Source organism: Lepeophtheirus salmonis, chromosome 9, assembly GCF_016086655.4.
Source record: "Lepeophtheirus salmonis chromosome 9, UVic_Lsal_1.4, whole genome shotgun sequence".
Classification (NCBI taxonomy): Eukaryota; Metazoa; Arthropoda; class Copepoda; order Siphonostomatoida; family Caligidae; genus Lepeophtheirus; species Lepeophtheirus salmonis.
Window position 1 is genome coordinate 13990405 of NC_052139.2, and position 24030 is coordinate 14014434.

The 24030-nt window shown below is 33.7% G+C and overlaps 8 protein-coding genes across 10 annotated transcripts; 5 read left to right on the top strand and 3 right to left on the bottom strand.

The window, feature by feature from the left end:
• Positions 1-3069: 3069 nt before the first annotated feature.
• On the top strand, positions 3070-4086 carry LOC121124086 (E3 ubiquitin-protein ligase rnf168). The gene is given in 3 exon segments (XM_040719209.2): positions 3070-3423; positions 3484-3826; positions 3828-4086. Coding segments are annotated over 3 exon segments (711 nt in total). The 5' UTR covers positions 3070-3184; the 3' UTR covers positions 3957-4086.
• A 30-nt stretch (positions 4087-4116) lies between these two features.
• blw (ATP synthase subunit alpha blw, mitochondrial) lies at positions 4117-8045 on the top strand. The gene is made up of 7 exons (XM_040719205.2): positions 4117-4157; positions 5544-5807; positions 5945-6451; positions 6511-6755; positions 6815-7283; positions 7333-7528; positions 7587-8045. The coding sequence occupies exons 2-7, from the start codon at positions 5742-5744 to the stop codon at positions 7763-7765; spliced, it is 1662 nt and encodes a 553-aa protein (XP_040575139.1). The 5' UTR covers positions 4117-4157; positions 5544-5741; the 3' UTR covers positions 7766-8045.
• A 330-nt stretch (positions 8046-8375) lies between these two features.
• LOC121124084 (DNA polymerase zeta catalytic subunit) lies at positions 8376-12073 on the top strand. Of its 2 annotated transcripts, XM_040719206.2 has the most exons (4): positions 8376-8563; positions 8643-8855; positions 8982-9295; positions 9786-12073. In XM_040719206.2, exons 2-4 carry the CDS (start codon positions 8690-8692, stop codon positions 10596-10598), a joined length of 1293 nt encoding a protein of 430 aa, XP_040575140.1. In that variant the 5' UTR covers positions 8376-8563; positions 8643-8689; the 3' UTR covers positions 10599-12073. The 2 variants fall into 2 exon arrangements, with proteins under 2 accessions (XP_040575140.1, XP_040575141.1); XM_040719207.2 differs by lacking the exon at positions 8376-8563 and having other exon boundaries at positions 8603-8855.
• LOC121124085 (very-long-chain 3-oxoacyl-CoA reductase-B) lies at positions 10737-12073 on the top strand. The gene has a single exon (XM_040719208.2). The coding sequence runs from the start codon at positions 10737-10739 to the stop codon at positions 11625-11627; it is 891 nt and encodes a 296-aa protein (XP_040575142.1). The 3' UTR covers positions 11628-12073.
• A 78-nt stretch (positions 12074-12151) lies between these two features.
• LOC121124082 (uncharacterized) lies at positions 12152-16086 on the bottom strand. The gene is made up of 5 exons (XM_040719204.2): positions 14787-16086; positions 14463-14730; positions 13160-14402; positions 12746-13100; positions 12152-12683 (listed from the first exon to the last, which is right to left on the bottom strand). The coding sequence occupies exons 1-5, from the start codon at positions 15015-15017 to the stop codon at positions 12285-12287; spliced, it is 2496 nt and encodes an 831-aa protein (XP_040575138.1). The 5' UTR covers positions 15018-16086; the 3' UTR covers positions 12152-12284.
• A 2005-nt stretch (positions 16087-18091) lies between these two features.
• On the bottom strand, positions 18092-19268 carry LOC121124218 (inositol polyphosphate multikinase). The gene has a single exon (XM_040719360.2). The coding sequence runs from the start codon at positions 19266-19268 to the stop codon at positions 18387-18389; it is 882 nt and encodes a 293-aa protein (XP_040575294.1). The 3' UTR covers positions 18092-18386.
• On the bottom strand, positions 18153-22505 carry mre11 (double strand break repair nuclease mre11). 2 transcript variants are annotated; one of them, XM_040719359.2, is made up of 2 exons: positions 22007-22207; positions 18153-21263 (listed from the first exon to the last, which is right to left on the bottom strand). In XM_040719359.2, the coding sequence occupies exons 1-2, from the start codon at positions 22133-22135 to the stop codon at positions 19545-19547; spliced, it is 1848 nt and encodes a 615-aa protein (XP_040575293.1). In that variant the 5' UTR covers positions 22136-22207; the 3' UTR covers positions 18153-19544. The 2 variants fall into 2 exon arrangements, with proteins under 2 accessions (XP_040575293.1, XP_040575292.1); XM_040719358.2 differs by having other exon boundaries at positions 19436-21263; positions 21860-22505.
• A 375-nt stretch (positions 22506-22880) lies between these two features.
• SelT (selenoprotein T) lies at positions 22881-24026 on the top strand. Its single transcript, XM_040719357.2, is given in 2 exon segments — positions 22881-23306; positions 23375-24026. Coding segments are annotated over 2 exon segments (612 nt in total). The 5' UTR covers positions 22881-23145; the 3' UTR covers positions 23826-24026.
• Positions 24027-24030: the final 4 nt, after the last annotated feature.

Consider the following 24030-nt stretch of genomic DNA (forward strand, 5'->3'; position numbering starts at 1 on the left):
TCAAAAATCATAATAAAGCAGGCAGATAATAATCACATGAGTATTTTAAACAATGATACCATATATTTTTTCCCCCTTCTCCTTGCACGCGTTTTTCTCTACAATGTTATCAACTTTACTGATACAGTGATACCATAAGTATTTCTTCCCTTCTCCTCGCACGCTTTTGTATCCTTACCAAAATTAGCAACCTTACAGTCATGGCATATAAGCAGAATTTTAGTCCGCTCAAGAAATCCTGAATACACTTCTTTCCAGTTAGTCATTTTGTGAGGGCGTTCTCGCTCCCACTCAACTAAACAATTAATATCCTAAAATTTATATATATCATATATTCCAAAAAACGAATAGAAATAAAGTACAAGAATAAATAAATATTTAAAATTTAAAAAAATCCATGAAATGATTGATACTATACAATGTTTTAACTATTGAATATTTGATTCATTGACAAGCTATTTTTTTCAAAAAATTTATCTATTAAACTCTGACATATACCCTTAAATAGTAAACCATATTAAGAGAATAATCTTTTAACGGTAGCCGAGGACAGCAGTGATTAGAACTAACGGCAATTCTGTCAAATATTCAAATATCTTTGAATAACAATTATTCAATAGATATAATTCACATTAACATATGCAAAATAGGTTCATATTAAGTGCTAATGGGTAGTAGTTTCCAAAGAGTGGGTATTCAGACCCGTTCGAGCTTGTTGCACGATTTGTGACTACCATACATTATTTGCAATAGCTTATAATAATCCAAATAATTGGTTTAATTGAAATAGGTATGTAAAGAAATTTTCATTTGTCTTTTGGTGTGCCCTAGGCTCAAAAAGTGTGGGAAACACTGTCTTAGGGGAAATGTTATTATGAGGTTTCGTGCACTATTAACCAGTTCAGGCTGATAATTAGTTTGAGGTTGAACAGAGGGTTCTTAAGTTTTTGAACTTATGCTTGCGTGAGATTTTGAGATCTTATGTCAAATTATTGTATAAAAATATAAGAAAATTTGGTAAAATTCGTTTACAAAAAAGAAAGAATTATCTTCCAACGTAATACCTGCAAACGAAGGAGCTGGCGGTGTCTCTGAGGGAACTGATATCAGAGTCTTCTTAGAGTGCCCTGCTACATGGGAAGTAAATTCGTCACCTGAAGACAGCAGAGAGCAACAGATACAGCATAGAAAAAAAGATTCTACATTATCTTGATACAAAACTTCAACCGTCTTGTCTTGCAATCTTTACAATTAATCTCAAACTCTCAATTTTTTTGATGTTATATCATAAGATGCCAAAACAGAAAAAGTAATATAAATTTATATAAGTGAGAGAAAGTTCGAGCAATTTTATCGCAAAAGGTGTTCATCCGGGTTGGAAAAAAAACGAAAATCAGCATGGTAACCCCAACAATTTAAAGAATGTATTGAAGAAGAGATAATGTCTCATTAGATCAGCTACAATCAGCTATGACAAGAACAAAAGAATATAAAATAAGACATTTGCTAGAATTACTCTGATTTTAATCCCCAATTATACTCTTAGTCCAACAAGGAATTACAATTATAACCCCGCAACAAACCCTCAGGGTTACGCTCCGTCTTTTATGAGCAGACACGAACGTTCAATCAGGTTTTGAACATAATTGAATATATTTAGGAAAGGATGTTCACTACTCAGGAATTAAATAATAATGACAACTGTCAAGGAAAATAAAATTCGTTCGTTTTACTACCAATTACAAATTAATGGAGTAGCTAAAAAAACACACCAGATTACACGTATGTTTATTGGAATTGCTCTTCTAAAATGGCGAGTGCGCTCCAACTCTCACTCGTTATTCAAAACAATGAGCGGGCTCATGCTCTCCCTCAAGAATTTAGACCGACGCTCGGAGCTTTTAATTAAAGTATTTACAGAATCAGCAAATACATAACTTGGATTCTTAAATGTAAATAATGTGTTTATTATAGTATCTGCTTTAAAAAGGTTCTGGAATACTTTATAAAGATGAATTGTAATCAAGTACATAACATATGGCTGTCTTTTGAGCCCTCTTCTATCCATGGGATCCAAAAATGAATTTAAGATATCATGTCCCAGTTTCAACGACAATTAATTATAAGAACATACCAATTCAACACAACATTTTTGTTATAAACATTTCGTTATGCTAAAGGCTATAAATACGCTGACGTAATAAATTAATTTTTGTATTCAGGTAATTTTATCTAAGTCTTTGATATCTATATCATAAATCATTCACAAAATTTTTTTTTGAATCATCTTCAAAAAACGAATTATTGTACAAACTGTAAAGAGAGAACGTATATTAAATACGAATTTAAAAAAGGGAATTAGGAAGAAGATGAGCGAATTAATCTTAGTACGCTTAGTATGTATCTTCAATCTTCATATGTTTGAAGAAAGAACATGGCAATGACAAAAAATAAATCACAGAGTCAAACATGTCAAAAAATAATATTAACAAGGAGGTTTTACAATAGAAATTTACCTAAAATCGTTTTAGTTTAGAACCTTTATAAATAAGCTATATAAATAAAATATTTTTAATTTTTCATCAGCTAACTTTAAGATAGTGTATTCGTGCCAGCATATATTTAATATTTATTACTAACTGAGCAGGAGCGTTCGGAAGGGGGGAAATAATAATAATAATCACGGAATTTTTGAAAAGTTATGATATGAAAACAAAAAATTATTAATGTGGCAGAACAAAATTATGAGAAGAAAACGCCAAAAAAATTTCTTTGTTCTAAAAAAGTTCATTCAATCAAATTATTATTTTTTTTATTTTAAAAGCCAGGCCCTTCCCCCCTCCACCAAAAAAATATATATACATATTAATCCTGCGGATTATGCTTATCCTCTTATCAAAAAATTGAAAATATAAAATTATTTACTAGTCTTTCAAAGCTACAAGTTAATTACATTGATATTTGTAAATACTAGTAAAATGGATAAAAGTTCAATGAAGAAAGAAACTTGCGCGCGCAGCTGTTTGGTGTATTTGAGTTTAACACAATATTATCTTCAAAAATAAGTTTAGTGATTTTCATTCTAATATTTCACATAAGAGGGCACTAGTACTCATTATTTAAAAACTAAAGTTAATAGTTATGATATAGTTCACTCCAATAATTTCCTGAACAGACTCCGGATATGTCAAGAGCAGAGAACAGTAATTGTGATTTTTTGGACTTGTCCGATGCTGTATGCCCGATTTGCTTATACATCTTTGTGGAACCAATTCTTTTACCTTGCCAGCACCGTCTTTGTGGTCCTTGCTTTCATTCAAACTTAGAATTGACCTCTTTGTCCTGTCCCCTGTGCAAGAAAAGGGTTGGAACATGGGCAAGAAGGAATAAAAAGCTTCTCATCGATGTATCCTTTTGGAAAAGGTGAAGCATTGTTCTTCTAAGTCATTATTATTTATTAATATCAATCACATAATCATTTAGAGTTCAAAAGGAATTCCCTAATGAAGTCAATGCAAGACTTCAAGGAACGGACAACACGGACTATGAGGCCTTTTTAACATTTCCACATCATCAATTTGCATCAGAGGGTGAAATACGAAAGGAATTTGAGTCTGAAATGGATAAATTCCATCAGGAAGCAGAATGCCAACGCACTGAAGAGGAGACTAAAAGTAAAGAATTTATTGAATTGCTATTAAAAGAAGAACAGGAAAAGAAACGGGAAGAACTTCAAAGAAATGAGGAATTATCTAAAGAATTAATACAAAAGTTAGCGCATGAAGAAGAAATGACTAAGGAGGATAAAAAAAATGAAATTCTCTCCAAAAAAATTGATCCATGAAATGACATCTCCTAGGGGACAATTAAAAGCCCCCTCTCCAAGAAGATCGAAGAAAAAGCCCAGGCAACTTTCCTTAAAAGAATCGCTTGCAAGAGCATCTCGAGTAAATTAACATCTACTTGAGAGATTTGATAAGTTTGTATCATTTAAGTATGATACTGGATTGTATTTTATGTATTAGAATTTAAATTACTATTTTTCGAAGTACATAGAGCGTCACAAAGTATATATATATTATATAATTTATATTCGATTAATTTTATCCAACATTTAGTATTTATATTTTTTCATTAGTTCTGGGTCGTTACTGATTGTAAGTGTCGTTTTATTATTCTTTAAAATATTAAATATATTGACGAAATATACAAAAAGTGTATGTTTGAGAATGAAATGATTATTAAAGTGAAAAATTATTGATGGAACAATGGATATATTTTAAAACAATTGTCAGGTTCTTTGGTTTCTTTAAAATTATTCTAACGTATGATTTATATTGTCACTTAATTATAATAATGTTCCTTGGATACTTGGTTCAGAGTGAAAACCAGATATATGATAAACTCCCATATATTACATTAACACTGTATATAATATTTCACCCATTAATTTGGAATGTTATTAAGACCACTTCGTAAGCAGTAAAAGTTAATTAATAAACTTTTAAGTTGGTATTTTAATTAAAATATTAATCAGGGGTTTTCACAGCTATTTACAAAACAGAGCATTTTAAACTTCTTAATATATATTTTTTTTCAATCTTTATTTTAAGTAGCTTCTACGTATTATTGTTTCTAAGCTTCGACTTGGATTAATTGAATTATTTTATTGTGATTCCAGTCTCTTCTACAGCCGGAAAATATTTAAAATCTTACTAAAAATGGGTAACATTTAAAATTTTCAAATTAAGTATGCTCAATTTTTATAGAACTACATATATTGGGCATCTAAATGAAAAAAAAATATTATATTATAACTAGCTATACGAACATTCAAAATGGCGTCTAAGTATAAGATGGCCACTCTGATATCTAACTCAAAAACTAAATATTAGATTATTTAGGTGTACGTATTATATATTTTTTGAAAGTGAAGGCAGATTTCTGTTATTGCTGGATCGTAATGTTACGCTTATATTATAAATAATTTATTCTATTGGAGTAAAGATAAAATATATCTATAGGTTCATGAACTTATTGATATTAATATTTTTTTTTAATAAGTTTATTATATATAAATGTCTCAATTTAACTGACTTTGTTCAAAATCCCAATTAGATAATAATCATTTTTTTAATATTGTTTTGGAAGCAATGGACATAAACGATGAAAAAAGTATATATTATATTTTCGTGACGAAATGTTGCACTATGATATTTAATTTTGATATCAGTTATTAATTAAAAAATAACACAAGATGTTATGACATATAGTTAGATGCCGTAATACTACTCTAACAATTTATGGCTCTTTATATTTAAATGACAGCAAAAGCTATTGGTGCCGACCAGAGATGCATTAAGCGATTTAAATACTATATCAATGTACACATAATTAATAATCAAAATGAACTCTTATTTTGAATAGTATCCGTCACGTGACGGATATTAACATGACGTACTCAAGATGGAGCTAGTGGGATGAAGAAATGTCAGCTGATCCCGTCCTTTTCTTTCATTTTGTTTTTCTCATCCTTTACGTAGGAATAGAGCTAGAGCTAGAGGAGCTGATGTCAATGTGGCCCAAGTAAGTAAGAAAAGGAAAAGAAGGAAGAAAGTGGATTGAATGGTGTTTTGTGTGTTTGTCTCTGTTTCTCTGTATGTTTCAGTCGTGGATTGCTTAAGCAGTGCTGAGGACTTCCTTCAATTTCATTTCATTTCTACTCACGAATAAGAATCGCCATGTCGCAGATCTCAGCACGCATTGCGGCTTCCTTAGCCAGACAAGTTCCTAAGACTTCCGTGCAGGTAAGTGAGAGTGGACGTGATCCACTCTTCGTAGCCCGCTAATGCTAATGCTACTCCTTGATGAATAACTCAGGAGAGCCGCCATTTTGAAATTGCATTTTTGACTCCTTCTGAATGATTTGATTTATTGGGTTTAGGTTGCGAAGAATGGAGCTCCAATGGGAGTTTTGGCTTCCAAGTCCTTTTCCACTTCGAGCAAGGTTGGTGCCGCCGGGGGTGCAGAGGTGTCGTCCATTTTGGAGGAGCGAATCCTTGGATCCGCCCCCAAGGCGAATTTGGAGGAGACTGGGCGTGTCCTGAGCATTGGGGACGGTATCGCCCGTGTCTATGGGCTGAAGAACATCCAAGCCGAGGAGATGGTGGAGTTTTCCTCTGGTTTGAAGGGAATGGCTTTGAATTTGGAGGCTGACAATGTGGGTGTGGTGGTGTTCGGAAATGACAAGCTGATCAAGGAAGGAGACGTGGTGAAGAGAACGGGAGCCATCGTGGATGTTCCCGTTGGCAGAGAACTCTTGGGACGTGTTGTGGATGCCTTGGGTAATCCCATTGATGGTGCGGGGCCCGTGAATACCGCAACGCGTCAACGTGTGGGCATCAAGGCCCCTGGCATCATTCCTAGACAATCTGTGAAGGAGCCTATGCAAGTAAGAACCCAGACTCTTGGACTACCCCCACATATCTGATTACCTTTTCTTCCATGTAGACTGGTATCAAGGCCGTTGACTCTTTGGTACCCATTGGTCGTGGTCAGCGTGAGTTGATCATTGGGGATCGGCAAACTGGGAAAACTGCTGTCGCCATTGATGCAATCATCAACCAAAAGAGATTTAACGACGCTGGAGATGAAAAGAAAAAGTTGTACTGTATCTATGTTGCTATTGGACAAAAGAGATCCACTGTTGCCCAAATCGTAAAGAGGCTTACGGACACCGATGCCATGAAATACAGGTTTATACAGAGTATTTATTCAGTAAGAAACAAATGTATCTTACGATTTTGGTTTTTAGTATTGTTGTATCTGCCACTGCATCTGATGCCGCTCCCCTTCAATATCTTGCTCCTTACTCTGGCTGCGCCATGGGAGAGTTTTTCCGTGACAATGGCATGCATGCTCTTATTATTTTTGACGATTTGTCCAAACAAGCCGTTGCTTATCGTCAAATGTCTTTGCTTTTGAGACGTCCCCCAGGTCGTGAGGCCTATCCTGGTGATGTATTTTATCTTCACTCCCGTCTGCTTGAAAGAGCAGCTAAAATGAGTGATACCCAAGGTGGTGGATCTCTTACCGCTCTCCCAGTTATTGAGACGCAAGCTGGTGATGTATCTGCTTATATTCCAACTAACGTCATCTCCATCACTGATGGGCAAATTTTCTTGGAGACAGAATTGTTTTACAAGGGTATCCGACCTGCAATCAATGTAGGTTTGTCCGTCTCCAGAGTAGGATCTGCTGCTCAGACCAAGTCAATGAAACAGGTATGTGATTTTATAAACTAACTATTTATCTACTATAATTTAAATTTAGGTCGCCGGTTCAATGAAACTGGAGTTGGCTCAATACCGTGAAGTTGCTGCATTTGCCCAATTTGGTTCAGATCTTGATGCAGCCACTCAACAACTCTTGAATCGTGGTGTTCGTCTTACTGAGTTATTGAAACAAGGTCAATATGTCCCAATGGCCATTGAAGATCAAGTTGCTGTCATCTATTGTGGTGTCAGAGGTACACGAACTTATATATATGCTGTAATATTGTTTCTGATTTCAATTTTCATTTTTAGGTTTCCTCGACAAGTTGGACCCCGCTAAGATCACTGATTTCGAAAAGAAATTTTTGGAACATGTACGTTCCTCCCAAAAACCTCTTCTTGACCAAATTGCCAAGGATGGTCACTTGAGCGATACCAGTGACAAGGCTCTCCACAAAGTAGTTGTCGATTTTTTGGCAACCTACCAATAAACTATTCTTTTAAATTGTAAATGACTATTAACTAAACTTGATCTCGTAATTCAATTACAAAATGGTATCATAGTACTTGATATGACAACAGTTTAATATCTTTTTGTTGTATTTGCCTTGAGTGTGTGTGTGTATGCGAATATCATATCAATTATTATTATCAAATTCTAATTTAGAGATCAGTTTCGACGAAATTATCATATGCATAGACGTGTAGCGCATTTTTAGATTAAATCTGTATTTATTTTTACCTACTGAATAAAGTGTCTATTATCGATTACATTCGGTTTTTTTGTTTCAATTGAGATCTTATGGTTATAAGGTAGGGAAGAATTATTTTTTCCATGTCGTGCCGGTATGTGTGCACTCAGCACAGTAGGTTAAGTAAGCTACTATTTTGGAAAATGAATATCACAACATTTCTTGACTGAGTCAATGTTCAACGTCTGCTTCTATAATGAATTTGAAGTCTTAATTCAATTGCAGCATAAATTCTTCCACATCGTTAGTCAAATAAGTAGATAATTTCACTCATGCTTTTAACCCGTAAGTATTCTCCCATTCGTTGCAACTGTTTTGTCAGCTCTCTCATCTTTAAAAAAAGGCTAACAAACTTTTGGTTTTAATACAGGCCTCGGACGCCTCAAAGGACATCATAAATAATATATAAATGATTCCGGTTGTAGTTTACTTTATGCTTTCAAATGCAAAGTATATGTAGTAATTATGATAAATGTGGCAACTTGGATTTAAGTCATATGCCAAATTGATAATGACTAGAATGAAATAGGAAATTGAGTAAGTATTTTGTAAATGTACCGTTAGATGGAGTGAAGCATCAAGTAAAGACTTGCTCCTGGCTATTTCTACTTACTAGCTAATGCTTAATGCTATCGATCAAGTGAAACTAATAGAATCAAAAAGATGACAACGACATTGATCACTGAAGATCATGTGGAGGCACTCCTGTCAGTTCGTATCGTTACTTTGGACTATTACATGAGTCCGCCTCTCTGTCCAGATTTGGATCCTGTGTATTCCTCCTATCGAAGTACATCCATTAAACGTCTTCCCATTCTACGGATATTTGGTCATTAAAAGGAGCCTCATACTTTCTCTCTCAATCAAACAACATATCCAATCTGAAGGTTTCCTTCTTCTTCCTTCAAATGAGTGGATTTTGTGGGAAAGTATGATTCTGACAATGATCTATTAGGTCCAACTCTGTGTGGTCAAAAGACATGCCTACACATTCACGGTGTCTTTCCTTATCTGTATATCCGCTTGCCCTCTGGAAAAGATCCAGATGAATTTGGCTATAGATTGACTATGAGTTTAGACAAGGCATTAAACATGGTTCTTGGGGCCGGGAGCAATACACAACATGTATTCAAAGTTGTCCCCGTCAAAGCAAAGTCTATGTATGGATATCATGAGGAGCAAAATATCTTTTTAAAGATATATTTATATAATCCGGGTTTCATAAAGAAAGTCGCAGATCTGCTTCATAATGGAGCTGTTATGGACGAAGTACTTTTATTTTATTCTTAAATATACCTTTTAAAAATCATTGATATTTTAAGACATAGCATTAATGAGTGTATATGCAGTGAAGAATTATTTGATTCCAGTTTGCTTTGATTGCTTAGTATTGTATACTTATATGTATATACAATCATAAGGATTTATCATACGTAAACTTTTCTCAAAACAGGTTCATAGAGTAGCAATGATTTTATGAGACATGTACTATTATAAGGCTAACTTTATTTAGTTTTACGTATTCATAGGAATTATATCTTATTAAAACTGAAGAAGAGATATTCGTGTGAACTAGAATGTACTACGTACATATTTTAATTTACCAGAATTCAAGTTGATTGTATTTATCTATTCTTCAGTGGTGGTAATGTACAGAAATAAGTTCAACTAAGTTGTCTTTCTTTTCTCTCTTTTTTTAATCTCTTAATTTACTTAATATTTTTAATGAATCTTTGTATATATCTTCTTAAATTTATAGATTATTGAACCCTATGAAAGCCATGTACCTTTTACACTACAATTTATGATGGACTACAATCTGCAAGGAATGAATTTAGTTCATCTTTCTCATGCATTTTTTCGTCTGAATTTGGAAGAAGCCTCCTCTCTTGGAACACAGTCCATAACTCGAGAAGACTTACTAAAGATTCCATCTAATAAAAGAATATTCAATGTAAAGGAATTATCTTCGGAACTACATGTGGATAGTACAATATCTAAGTCGTCTCGTTCTGCATTAGAAATTGATTCTGTAGCTACGGATTTGTTGAATAAAAATGCAGGAGCGAATCCGGGTTTAAGTGCAATGTGGGAAGACGAAGTTTTGCGAAGGAGATCTAAACAACTTGATGAAAAGTCTATTCCGAACCCTTCATCTCCTCCTCGTGGAGATGCTCAAACACGCTTGACTGAATCTGAAAAGTTTTGGTATTCAAAATTTAAAGCAATGATAAAAGACTCATCTTTTGTCAAAAATAAAGACAATCCTAGTGAAAAAAATGTTATCTCCTCACTACCGTCATCTAATTCATTGGATACTCATATCCCATCATTAGATTTAACAATTGGAAGCTCTAATGTCCTTCCCTCGTCCAATACTTCTAATGTACTTTCATATCTAAATGAGACAATCATCAATGAAGACGTAGTGTCTAGTTTATCTTGTGTTACTCTAGATGAGAATGACAGGGAATTAATAGAACTTTTGGCGAAAGACGAAAGCAAGGACGATAATGAAACTTTTGAAATGAGTCAGATATGTTGGGATTCTGATCCTTTTTCTCAAGAATAGTTATTAATCGAGTTTTTTTTTTTTTTTTTCTCATTTGAAATATACTCTTACTGCTATTGTGTGTTTTTTTTAAATATGCGATACTTTCTGATATTCATCTACTTATGTACTTTTTTTTTGTAGAATAATTGTCGAGATATGGATATACTCATGGATTTTTTGGGATATCTGTGTATTCTTCTCTTAGGGACGAAGTTATCAATGTCCTTCCTAAACTATGTTTACTGCACGTATTTTGCTACCCCTCTAAATGTGAAGAAAATGGGTCAATGGGCATTAGTAACTGGAGCTACAGATGGGATTGGCCGTGCATATGCAGATGCCCTGGCAAAAAGAGGACTCGATATAATCCTTGTAAGTCGTTCCCCATTCAAGCTTCAAAACGCAGCCGCAGACATAGAAAATAAATACAAAGTCAAGACAAAGATCATTGATGTTGATTTCACCACGGATTCATTGGAACTGGCGTCTCGTCTGAAAAGGGAATTAAAAGAGCTCGAGGTGGGGGTTTTGATCAACAATGTTGGTATGAGCTATGAATACCCTGAGGAATTCTTAAGCATGTCTGAAGGAGAGTCTGCAACGGATACTTTTATTAAGTGCAATATCATGTCTGTTGACATCATGACTCGTCTACTCCTTCCTTCAATGGTGGATCGTAAGAAGGGGGTTATAGTTAATATTGCAAGTTTGTCTGGTCAATATACGAGTCCATTCTTATCCTTGTACTCTGCAACTAAAGCATATGTTGATTTCTTTACCAGAGGATTGGAAGCTGAATATAGGTCTAAGGGAATAACTATCCAATGTGTGCTTCCTGGATTTGTTGCGAGTAAAATGAGTAAAATTCGTCGTCCCAATGTCTTCGCTCCCTCTCCGGAAATGTTTGTTAAATCTTGCATGAAAAAATTAGGTGTACAGTCAAGAACAAACGGATATTGGCTTCATGAAGTCATGTCCTGCGCTTTAGATCTTCTTCCTGAATGGATGGTTCAAAAAATATTTTTTTGGAGTTTTGAACGCCACTAGGCTAAAGGCTCTTAAAAAGAAACGTCGTTAAAAAAAATTGAATCATGTCTTATTATCTTGAAAAAAGTTTCTATCAAAGTGAACTCAAATTATTTCTATTGTGTTTTGTATCCCTTGCTCTAAAATCGTAATCATTTGTTTTGCTCTCTCAATTATAATTGATTCTTAGTGACTATATTTTTTAAATCTTGTGTTGATTTTTTTTCCCCACACGAAATTTATTTTCATTATTATCATTGAATGTAAATTGCCTGTTGCAATATGTTTCATACATTTTTTCAAGAAGTTGTTATTATAGTCATAAAACCATAAGAGAGATATTCATTGATATATTTAGTTCACTTGGAATGTAAGGAAATTAAATTACCTAACGTGAATTTATTTTCTTCTTACTTTTTTTTCTGAAATTTTTTGCGAAATATATATTTATTTTGATGTAGTTTAAACCTACCAGTGCTTTATTCATTGGATTAAAAACCAGTCACTAATTCATCGAAATGCAACAATTAATATGTTGAACGAGATAAAAGTATGATATATTTTATTACATATATGTAAGAAATTAACAAACAAACATGTCGAATCACTTGTTTTTTTGCTAGGGAATAAAAATAAAACAATGAATTTGTATGTATGAACTAATACTTAGCAGGTTAATTAAGTTACAATGGGTTTTGAAGTATCAATTTCCTCTTCATCGTTTGCATTAGGTTCTGACATTTCAAAATCTTCTTCTACATCTTCCAAAGGTTCACCGGAAATATCTTCTTGTGCCGCCAACTCATAACCAGACGATCTTGGCCTACAGCTACGGATTCCGTGTCTTTTTGCCATTAGAAAAGCACAGAGAAATACACTTGCCGAAAGGGAAGTTGCTCCCATTGTGGCAAAGCCTAACCAAGTCTGTGCTTCAATGGTAAGTAATGTAAACAACCGTGGGATACAGACTTCGCCCAATGCAAGGCCACAACCAATTATAGATATAACGTATGCAGACATAGATATATATTTTTCACCCCATACAAGACTTGTTGGTAGAAGTGTTGAGAGACCAACCTGGAAATAGTATTATTATATTTAAAGAATAAGTTTGGAATATAAGTCCCTTAATATCATACAGACTGTAATATTACTCCTGCCCATACTGCAGAAGTCGATATTTGCTGCATAAAAACCAATACCACAGAGCCCAAAAGGGCAATACTGAGACAAACGAATATCGTTACAGCGGGGGGTATAAGATTTGCCGTAAAAATAGAGAAGAATCTTCCAGTGGTAAAAATTCCAATGAAAACTTGTTCCAGGTATATTGAAGATGAAGAGAGAATTGTGAATCTGGGTAATATTTGCCGATATGAAACGAACATACCCCAATGCAATAATGAAAAAAAGAAGAGGAGTACCGTCACTGTTGACTTAAAAATTCTGTTTTCTTCTTTGGTAGCATTGGATTCTCCAGTAAGTAAGCGGGACCTAGAGGAGAGTCGTCCTACTCGTTAAAAGCCTAACTAAATAATAAGTCTTTTTTATACCTTGGCTCACGTGGATTGTAACAAATACAGAGCATCAAAATAACTGCAATGATAAAAGTATAAACTGCATTCAAAATAAATCCCACGTTTCTATGTGAAACTCCATATCCATTTAAAACTTTAAGGATGGTGAGATCTGGATTTTCCGTATCATTATCATAGGAAGATGTAGGCTTTAATCGTATCGCTCTATTTGTACTTGAGGAAGTGGATGATAAAGTAGTTAAATCTAGTTTTTGCGCCATTTTAGTGGTGGTGGTGGTTTTAATTTTTGATGGAGTCGGAGGAATCGTTGAAGTCACTGTTGTCAATGGCGTTGTACTTGTGGTTGAAGGAATATTTGTTGTTGAAGAATTACTTTTATCCTTGGGGTTATTCAAATATTCTGCTATAGTTTCGATGGCTTCTTCTACTTTCTCTGGAGGTTTTTTCAACTTATTTGGAGTTTGTTGTAAGTAATCATCATTGAAAACATCATAGTCGTCATAATTTGGATCATCCCAAAGTACACCAGATGGAATTACGGGATATCTAGGTGGCTTCATTCTGGACCTTCCATAAGGTCTATTGAAAGGCCCAGAAGGTTTTTGCATTGAAATTCGATCCTTCTTCCCTACTGTTAAAAATGTAGACCGCTTTTCTCTTCTTGGTACTTTTCCCGATTTCTCAACCCAATCTAATAGCTTATCACTCATTCTTATAGCATCATTTACTAGTTTAATCTCATTTTCCACAGATATTTTCTCTTTCTCAAGAGATGAAAATATCTCTTTTAAGTTATCATCAATAAGTCTTGTGGTTGAATCCTGACCTGAGGGAGTAGGGGTAGTCTTAATGAATATTGTTTTCACTGGAATTGAGGATATCTTTGAGAGTACATCATACATTTTTAGAGGAGTTTTAATTTTGACTCGATCCCAATCCCGGCTATTATCCAACTTTCGTCCATCAGTAAAAGTTGGCTTTAATTTAAGAGGAGCTTTGGTTGTTCCTTGAAATATTTGAAGAAGTAGCGGATCGATTTCTCGCCTGGTTCTCATTGGAGTAGATAACGAGGAGTTACTATTCAATACGACATTTTGTTTAGGTAGTGCTTTTTGAACAATGGCAGGAATTTTAGTCCTTGCCAATGGATCTATCATTAAAGGACCAGCTAAGAGACCAAGGCTTAAGCAAAAATGAATTGAATGGATGTAAGGACCGGATTTATAACCCCAAAAGTCTAAACAAATAACATTTCCTCCTGAAAAAAAGTTTATAATTTATTGAAAACTTCGTAGAATGGTTTTATGTAAATCGTTACCAATCATGAGAATTGCACTGCACATTCCTATCAAGGAATATACTGTATCCAATGCCCAAAGATTTGTTGTCCATGGAACAATAAAAAGAACAATTCCAAGAAAAATTGAAATTAATAGAAGAATGAAATATTTTGAGAATTTGTTGTAAAGAATCCCTCCAATCAAAAATCCAATTACATAGCCAACAGAACTTGGCATTTGATCCTCAGCGGAATCTGCTTTGTGATAAAAGTCATTCCCTGGATCGAGCAAGGATTTTGTTAAGCCCTACAGTAAAAATGTTATACGTATTAGGTACTAGATATACACGAAAATATGTTTACCAATCCAAAGAAAACGCAACAGAGTGCAAGTGTATTTAGGAGATTGAAAAGATTTCCTCCACTGATTCGAGACTCGTGGAATGTTCTATTGTGGTGATGTATACTTTTTTTCCTCCGCTTATGAGAACCACTCGAGGATGGAAGTAAGTCATCATGTTCTTCTTGGCTTCCCATATTTAAGAGTCGTTCTTCTTCTTCATCCTCATTCAGTGTTAGAACGACACCCGACATATTATTTTCATAGAAGTACTTATAAACCAATTCAACATTTGGTATTAATTAAAGAGGCACATAGAGGGTTAAAAAACTGGTAGGTACTATATGTACATAAATATAGAAAGAAAGCAACACCGAAGGTGGAAAAAAAGATGCCCATTTATATAACAACGAGGAGGGGAAAGCCTTTCTTCCTTCAGCCTCTCTCTCTCTCTCTACGATCTCCTCTTCATGAGCTCTCATATTATTAAAGTACCACTTCATTATGTTACTTATATCTTTATATCAGTATAAACATTATACATAGAAACCAAAAAAATATCCCTGGTTTTCCCAACCCTACTATTCAAGAGGGAAAAAAGTTACAAAGTATTCCTCATTACATTGCTAACAATGAAATCATTAGAATTAATCCCAGAAACAAAGCAATAGTTTCATAAATTGTGCATCATAATTAAAGGAGAAGCTATTTTGGAACTCAAAGTTGATATTTTTACCGCATAACATGGACAAATTTTAATAAATCTTAATGAAACTTCATTAAATGGCTTTATGAATGAAAATATACATAACTACATTGAAACTGATTTATACAAATTATTGCAGAATTTTTTTAGAAATTTCAATATTTTATATAGTGCCTTCCGAATTAAATGTAGGGAATGGAAAAAAAAATGAATTATGACTAGGTTAGGGTAAAACTTAAAAAAAAAAAAAAAATAACAGACACTAAGTTCTTCTCCCTGATAATTTAATATTAGAAGAAAAAACCGAGATATTAAACAAGAATTGTCAATTCCATCAAAATCGCTCTCTCTTTTGTAAAGGTCATAACATTACTAAACCAGAATCAAATTTATGAATTCTTACTTCATAACTCAAATATTTGTTATTCAAATAAATTTGTCTCTCACAGGTCAGCCTTTTTGATCAAGTAAAACACTAACCAATAAGGTCTTAGACCCAAAACAATGTGAATAAACAACATGTTCTTTAATGATTACAACTCAAAATTGATTAGTCAGATTCAAGAGCCTAATAAAAATCTTGTCACTCAAAGCCTATTAGTAAATATTTAGTAACTATTTTTTTTTTAAATATTTTATTCATAGAATATGAATCTGTTGGCAATTAAAAAAAAAAACAATTATGACAAAACAAAGCATACTTTCAGGTACACCTGTAAATAATTTTTGAACAATATCTGATTGGAAAATATTATTATATCAGTTCTTGTCCATTTATCTAGTCCTAACATCACTGATACATAATCTGAGATCAATTACTTCGGGCCTAAATAAATTGCTATCCTACTTATTTAGAAGGATCTTCTTTAATTTGGTTGATTTTACACTACATTCGCCATCTTCTCTTTAAAAATCCAGATTTTAATAAAATATTTACCAATAAAAAGAATGAATGGGTATAGAAAATTGCATTATTACCTAACCTAGAATACATATTTCATGTACGATCATTCCATAGTCCAGTGATTTGCAAATTACGTGCTGTGAGATATTTCATAAAATCTACACAACAGGGGCGTCGCTAGCCCTTTTTTTGGACCCAAATTTGTATCACATATATGTTGTGTACAATTTGCAACCAAAACTGGGATAAATAATATTAAATGAAGGGTCTATAGTACTTGGGACGATAGTAATATAGTAATTGAATACTCCATGGGTTAATTGTCGATGTATTAATCGGATAATATTTGCCTATTTGAAAAAATGTCTAAAAAATAAGTATTATGTGGCACATTATAAAGTTCAAATGTCTACAGTTAATTTACTCATATTTAATTATATAACGGTGTTGATAAGTTTGTGGCTAAGTCTCCCTCAAACAATGAAAGCTAGCAATGACCCTGCCACTTACTAATTGATAACTATACACACAAAATCAGATCCATAATTTTTCAATATATATTAATTTGATTTTAAGCATTCTCAAAGATTATAATAATAAATTAAAAGAAAAAAAGTTGTAATAATCTTTGAAAAAAATAGTAATAAAATGAGCCCTTAGAGACAATAAGAAAATGAAAGACAGATTGAACGCAGTTAATTTAACTACAATAATTATTATCGTACAAAAATTAAGGGAAAGCGTAAATGCCGTTCATTTTCCGTCCAATCTCCAAGCCTGGAAAAAATGTATAACATATTAAATTTTCCAAGATAAGGAATTTTATAATTTTTTTAGAAACTTTTTGAGATTAAATTAATCTATTTGCATGTTAAATAAATTTATTTCCTATTTCTGTAGTTTCTTAGTGCTGTTAAACAATTATTTTATTTTTAAGGCAAAAACTAAAGAATATCTAGTCACTTGAAAATATTTAAAAATAAAATATATAAGTATTATTTATCGACGTTCTTTATTTGATCACGTAATTTTTACATGCAATGATTTGGTTATCATAATGATTAATCATTGTGACTAATTAAGTATACAAAAAGAACTACTAATACGTTTAAAGGAACATATTCTTAATAGATCAACTTTTCCGAGTGGCCTTATCGTTAAACAAACACTTGTTGAATTGTATGGATATCCACTATATTTCAATTAAAAACAAAGATATAAAAATATAAACTAAATAGCGTCTACAAAACTACAACACCAAAGACACCACGGAGTTTGAAGAATCCGACTTTACCTAAACAAATCAGTCGACGATACATATGCAACACTTTTATCTTTAAATAGGATAGGAGGCAAGACACTCTACTCCTACAAAACTCCACTTCTGACCTTCAGTACTTTTGATTTTCTGGATTTTGCGTGACTTCAGCGTCCATTTTATCCGCTCCTTCCTTTATCAGAGTCTCCTTAAATTTCATAACTTGATATTTTCGATCGAAATGCTTGACCCATGCATCAGGACAAAGGGTAGCAAACGCTTTTCTTGTACTAATACACAGCCTTTCGTCCTCTTTATTTGACTTCAGACAATCCCAGTGGGTATCCCGGGACTCCCAGCAGGCCTTTCTTTCTGCCTTCTTAAGAAATTTTTCTGTCTTTAATTCCGTATCCGCCATTTTTCGTTAGACCTAAGAAATAATACAACAACTAAGTCCAGATAATAGACAATGTGAAAATGAATTTTGCATGTATTTACTTTAATTAATAAAATATTGAATATAACTTGTACTAAGTAAGTTTATTACGTCAAAGAAATATAATTTGTCTATAGAAAAATAATTGAGTAAAAACATTAATATGATTTAGGCAAGAACATAATTAGATAGATATTCAATAACACAAACGAAAAACACATCAAAGTGTAACAATATATAAATGTGTTGGTAACAAATAAGAATCAATTTTGATGAGGTATAAGCAGAAAAATAGCTCGTGTAAGACTATATGTAATACTTAATCATTCAACATTTTTTCAAAAAGAGTAATAAGATTATTCAAACCAAATAAAAAATTGGTATCCATTTTTCCATTACTCTCATGTGCATGTGCAAAATCAATTATCTTGACGCGAACAGATGAACTAATGTCCGTAGTATCTGGATTTTTGATCCATGCTCTTACGATATGAGTGTCATAGACGATGAGAAGGGAACTAGAGTATAGATTGTAGGAAACTTGTGTCTCAAATATTTCTTTTATTTTCTTTATTTTCTCGATTACACAGCGAATAAGGGGTTTTACTCTGAATCCGGATTTCAAATCAAAAAATATAATAGGAATTTGATAAATTTCCTCGGTTTTCAACTTTTTGCCAAAGTTTCGATCATATATCTGAGGAACTTTATCGTCTAGACTGATAGGGTAAACAAACATGGATACAAAGCTGAGGCCAAAAGGTACTTTGGTTCCACTATATTTTGAGTTCTCTGCATCAATTTTATCCGGTGATGCATCTGGTCCATATGTCCTTTTTCCAATTTTAATATCTGCTATCGTGGGACAAACAAAGCCCTTGGCTATGTCTTCTAATACTATATATTCTTTGGTATCTTCATTTTCGTGTAATTTTAATTCTACGATTCCGTAGTATTCTGGTATAAATTGTGCTAGCGGAAGTTCCACATTTTCGTAAAACTTCTTTTCTCGTACACCTTTCATTGCTGCTTGCACGGGTTTGAGTACATACTCTGACAACTTCAGAAATCCAATATGTCCTCCGACTTGAGTGTGAAGATTTTTCACCAACATAGACTTTCCTTCCATTAGAAAAGGATCGACCGGTAAAAAACCATTCCTTTTCATAGCTGTTGACGATTTAATAACGACTGCTTGCATTATTAATCTTACACTCTTTCTTCTTATCTATTTTTGAAGGCAGTTTTTGCCCCTCAAAAAAAATATAAAAAGAAGCTTTGTGTAATGATTCTTAAGACATCCTGTACAATTAATAATAAGAAACACTTAAAACAGAACAGAAACACCTAGAAATTTTATATTGGATCCTGTGAAAAAAAAAAAAAAAAATGAAAATGATGTTAGCTCTCAATGAAAAGGAGTAAATAACATTTATGATGACTCTTATTTATTTATAATTTCCTCATAATATTTTTATCAGTCTGAATTATCAGAATCAACATACATTGACTTGGAGGTCTTTCGTACTGATTGACGACGAAATGCATCTTTAATAGGACTATTATTAACTTTTCCTCGAGTACTTTTGGAAGTGCTCCGACCTCTAGATGTACTTCCTCTTCCTCTGCCACTTCGACCCCTGGACGATCCTTTAGACGATGAAACAGGTACCGGCTGTAAAACATTATTTTCTTCCATTTCATCATCAGACATTGCCGATACATTCAATTGATTGTGTTGTTTCTGCAAACTCTCTTCCAACATTTTTAGGGCTTCAGAGTCTTCATCCGATTTTTTGGTGGATCGTGATACAGCAAGTTCTTCAAGTAAAACGTCAACGTTGTCTTCGTTTAATGACTCATTTTCAATGCACTCATAAATAGAATCATAGGCTTTTTTGAGTTGTTTATCGACAATAATGGAAATTGAGTCTTTGTGATCTTTTTCGATAAAGTTTTCAACTGCAGTGGCAATACCTCGTACCCCTAAAAGCTTTAACTTTTTTTTCTCGTCAGAGGCCATGTCATTAAAATATTGAGATATAAAGTCCTTCATAGACGTACCTTCTCTTAAAATAATATTTGTATCAAAATCTGAGGTCAATAACTTTTCACCCATCATGTTTCTTTCAATTTTTTTACGGAATAATAAAATATCTGAGGGATTAGCAACTTTATTATGGTAAATATTTCCAAATCTTCCAGGAGTAAGTTGGTGAGCATCATCTGAATATTCAACTCTTAATCTAAGCAATGGAAGCTCTGGTTGTTTTGGATGACCTGTTCTTAAACTATCTGCATCAATCAACATCTCTTCCACATAAGCTTGAAGATATTCTTCGACTTTCATTCTGATGTCTTTTTCTCCATAATGTCGTTTATCAAGTTTCAATTTGGATTCATCAATAGAAATCGTTTTGAAAATCATGGGACGTACTGTCTTCAATGGAATAGGCTGGATTTTAAATTTATCTTTAAATACACTCAATATAGCAACTTTTTTTTCTTTGGATTCACCATCGCATAAAGACGTAGCAACAGAGCTTCCGGGTTGAGTTACAAATATCTCTTTATCCCCATTAATGATGGTCTCTGGCTCAATACGACACTCGTGCTCATGCCCCCAAAGAACTAAATCAACACATCCATCGATGAACTTTTCTGGTATATAGTTGGTTGGACCATGTTTAGCCCTATTTTGATGAATTACGAACATGTTAAACCACTCCCCATTGCGGGGGCGCATCATTCGAATCTGATTTCGAAGAAACATCTTATGAAGGCGTTCATCCTTCAATGAACTCAATCCATAGAGAGCCAAATTTGTGTCTCCTTTTCTCAAAAGAATGGGGGACATGGAAATTTCAGTTAGATCATCATATTTTCCAAAATAGTTAACTAAGCCAGATGAATGAAGCGTATCCAAGACAGAATAGCCTCCCAATCCGGATGGGTCATCATGGTTTCCATGAACAGTAAAAATGGGAAGACCCACATTGAGATCCGGATCCTCAAAATTGACTCGGGAAAAAGGGGAATGCCCAAAATTAGTTGCAGGATCCGAAAGGAATTCTATTTTGATGGGGGAATCTCCAAGAACTGCAGAACGGAGAATATCGAAACATCTTTTTTCAGCCCAGCGACTCGGCTTGTTATCATGAAACAAATCTCCGCCCAAGAGAACAAAGTCCACCTCCTATGAAAAGTACCAAAAGGGTCATTATACATTTTAGCGGGGCTCTACTTCAGGATTTTCTACATTCTAAGCTCTCATCTCTCATATGGCATTACATTACTACAGTGAATGCTAATGCCTAGTCAATTACTTAATAATCATTCAAGTTTAAAAATGTCATAAGGGTAACATTAGGGTTGATCTTTTTGTCCGTACGTCATATTCATCTTAGATCTTCTTCAATTCAAACTCAAAATTGGAGACAGACAAACTTTTTATAATAATCCTATATATTTGAGTTATTCGTCTCTTCTCGAGTATCAAGTGGGTAGCTTCTCATTGGCTTAAAGTCATCATCATCATGTATTTATGAGGAGCCATATCATTGCGAGGATTCAATCTCAACTTTCCGCTTTCCCTGTCTCCAATTTCCAGATCCAAAGAGAAGATATGACGTACGCCCATTCTAAACCATGCCTGGCATGAGTGGCATTCAAAATTGAAATGCCGGACAACTCGAGGGTATGTAAATGAGAGTGAGGATCCAGGATTCCAACTTGGAATCAAGTTCAAGTAAAGCAGCGCTAAAAGATGTAAGAAAATGCAAGTCACTAAACCTCTGATTTAGCAATTTCTAAAATCTCTTCAAAGGTAATAAAGGAATCGTCACGTCGGATGGGATCCTTTTCTCGAAAGCCTAAATGATTATCCGTTGCCAAAAGAATACGAAGCGTATCTTCTTCCCTCATAATTAAAGAACTAACCTGCGATCCCAATTGACTCTCAATTGAATTCACGGGATGAAAACTGAAGTATTGCAAGACGTCGACTTTGAGGATGAATCCAATAAGCTGAAAAGATATACTCATGACGTCATGGACATCAATCTTCATTCAGGCTGTTCGACTGACTTCCTCTAGATACCTAACTAGCCATTTCTCACCCATTCAAGTTGACTACCTCCATCAGGGAACACAGAAATTTATATAGAACGATATCTTTTTCTGGCGTGCGCTTATTTTGACTGAAATGCATAATAATTTATCATATTTATAAAGTAAATCCTTTGAATTAAAACTTTAACAGCTCATATCCTACCCATTTCAAAAAAGTAATTATTTTTTTTCTGTATAGAAAGTTTAAATAGAATTGTTACTTATCTTTATTTCCACTTCAGTTAGGTCAATATTGTAAATTATGAATCATAATATATGTGTTTCATTATAAAATGCTGATAAATTAAAAATATATAATACATATTCTATGTCATTGCCAATGACTCATTGGCTCGTGTGTAAAAATTAGGTTGGACACTGATTATGTAAGAGTGAGAGATTATTCTAAATAATAATTGTATTTCATTATACAATTTGGGTTAAATTAAAAAAATATAATACATATTCTTTACCATTGAAATAATCATTGTTTAATATTGAGCATCTTGCTATAATTAATTTTATTTTTTTGAAATGGGTAAGAAAGGAAGGGTTCAAGTTTCAATTGACTTTCTCAAAATTAAAAAAACTCTTTTGCACTGCAGTCAAGCACTAAAAAGAGCATTATCCCTATTCATTTCAATGTTCCCTAACCTGATGAAAGGAGAATCAATAGAAATAATAGTCAAAAGAACTTGGAGTGTGAAGTGAGTAACTGGCTACTCACTACTGTACGTGAGCTCTAGCTCTGTCTGTAGCTACTTGATTACGGATAAGTGATTATTTTGATTAATGTGAATGAAGGAAGTTTGGACTCGCTCACACCGGGGAAGCTAATGACAAAGCCAGATCTGACTAATTTTTAATATTCTGATTCAGTATTCACTTGTTCATTATTGTCTATTGGAATATTTGTGAGCTTGTCTATCGACTTGAATTAGCCATACGTGCCAAAACAAGGACTGGAGATGACGGAGTTGTCCATCACCTCTAAATTGGCTTTAATAGCCTTTTTAGGGTTCATTACGTATCGGAACTTGTTTTATTCTAGTCCCATTACACCTCCTAAAGATGTTCCAGAACTGAAGCTGTCCAAAATGGGTGGACCCACACTCAAAGTTTTGTATTGGTATTGAATTGAGAATTGGGAATGTAATGAATCATGGTTAACTGATTTCTTTATTTTGTACTTTGTAGTTACTCCTGAGGTTATCGCAAGGTATTTGAGCAGTATGCCGATATATTGCGACAGAAATACCCTGGATTACTCATTGAAGGAGACAATTTCCCTCCTCCATCCTGGAAATACACTACGGCTCAAGCATTGGGTTTATACAAAAATGTTATTGTTGTTTGTCTAGCCTTTGGTTTGAACCCTTTCGAATTGTTCGGAGCCAATACACCTGCATTTTACGCGTGGATGTCGCAAAATAGATTTTATTCCGCTCTTATGGTTTTCTTTTTAACGAACGCAGTTGAAACACAGCTTATTTCCACAGGAGCATTCGAAGTCACTTTGAATGACCTACCCGTTTGGTCCAAAATTGAGTCTGGACGAATACCTCAACCCCCTGAATTATTTCAAATCATTGACAACTATATGAAAATGAGTACCCCTGAAGATGCCATCCCTTCTCTTCATCTCTAGCTTTTTGTTATGTTCCATTCTTTATGTGACGTCAAGTGTTTCTCACAAAATTTGTTATCAAATGAGCCTTGATCGATGTTGTTATTACATGGAATCTAATGAATGCAGGAGATGCTGCAGAAAATCTGGCACTTTGGGTGATCCATAGTGGAACTAGATTTATTTTGTTGACTAAATCCAATAAAGATCTTTTTACAAATACACC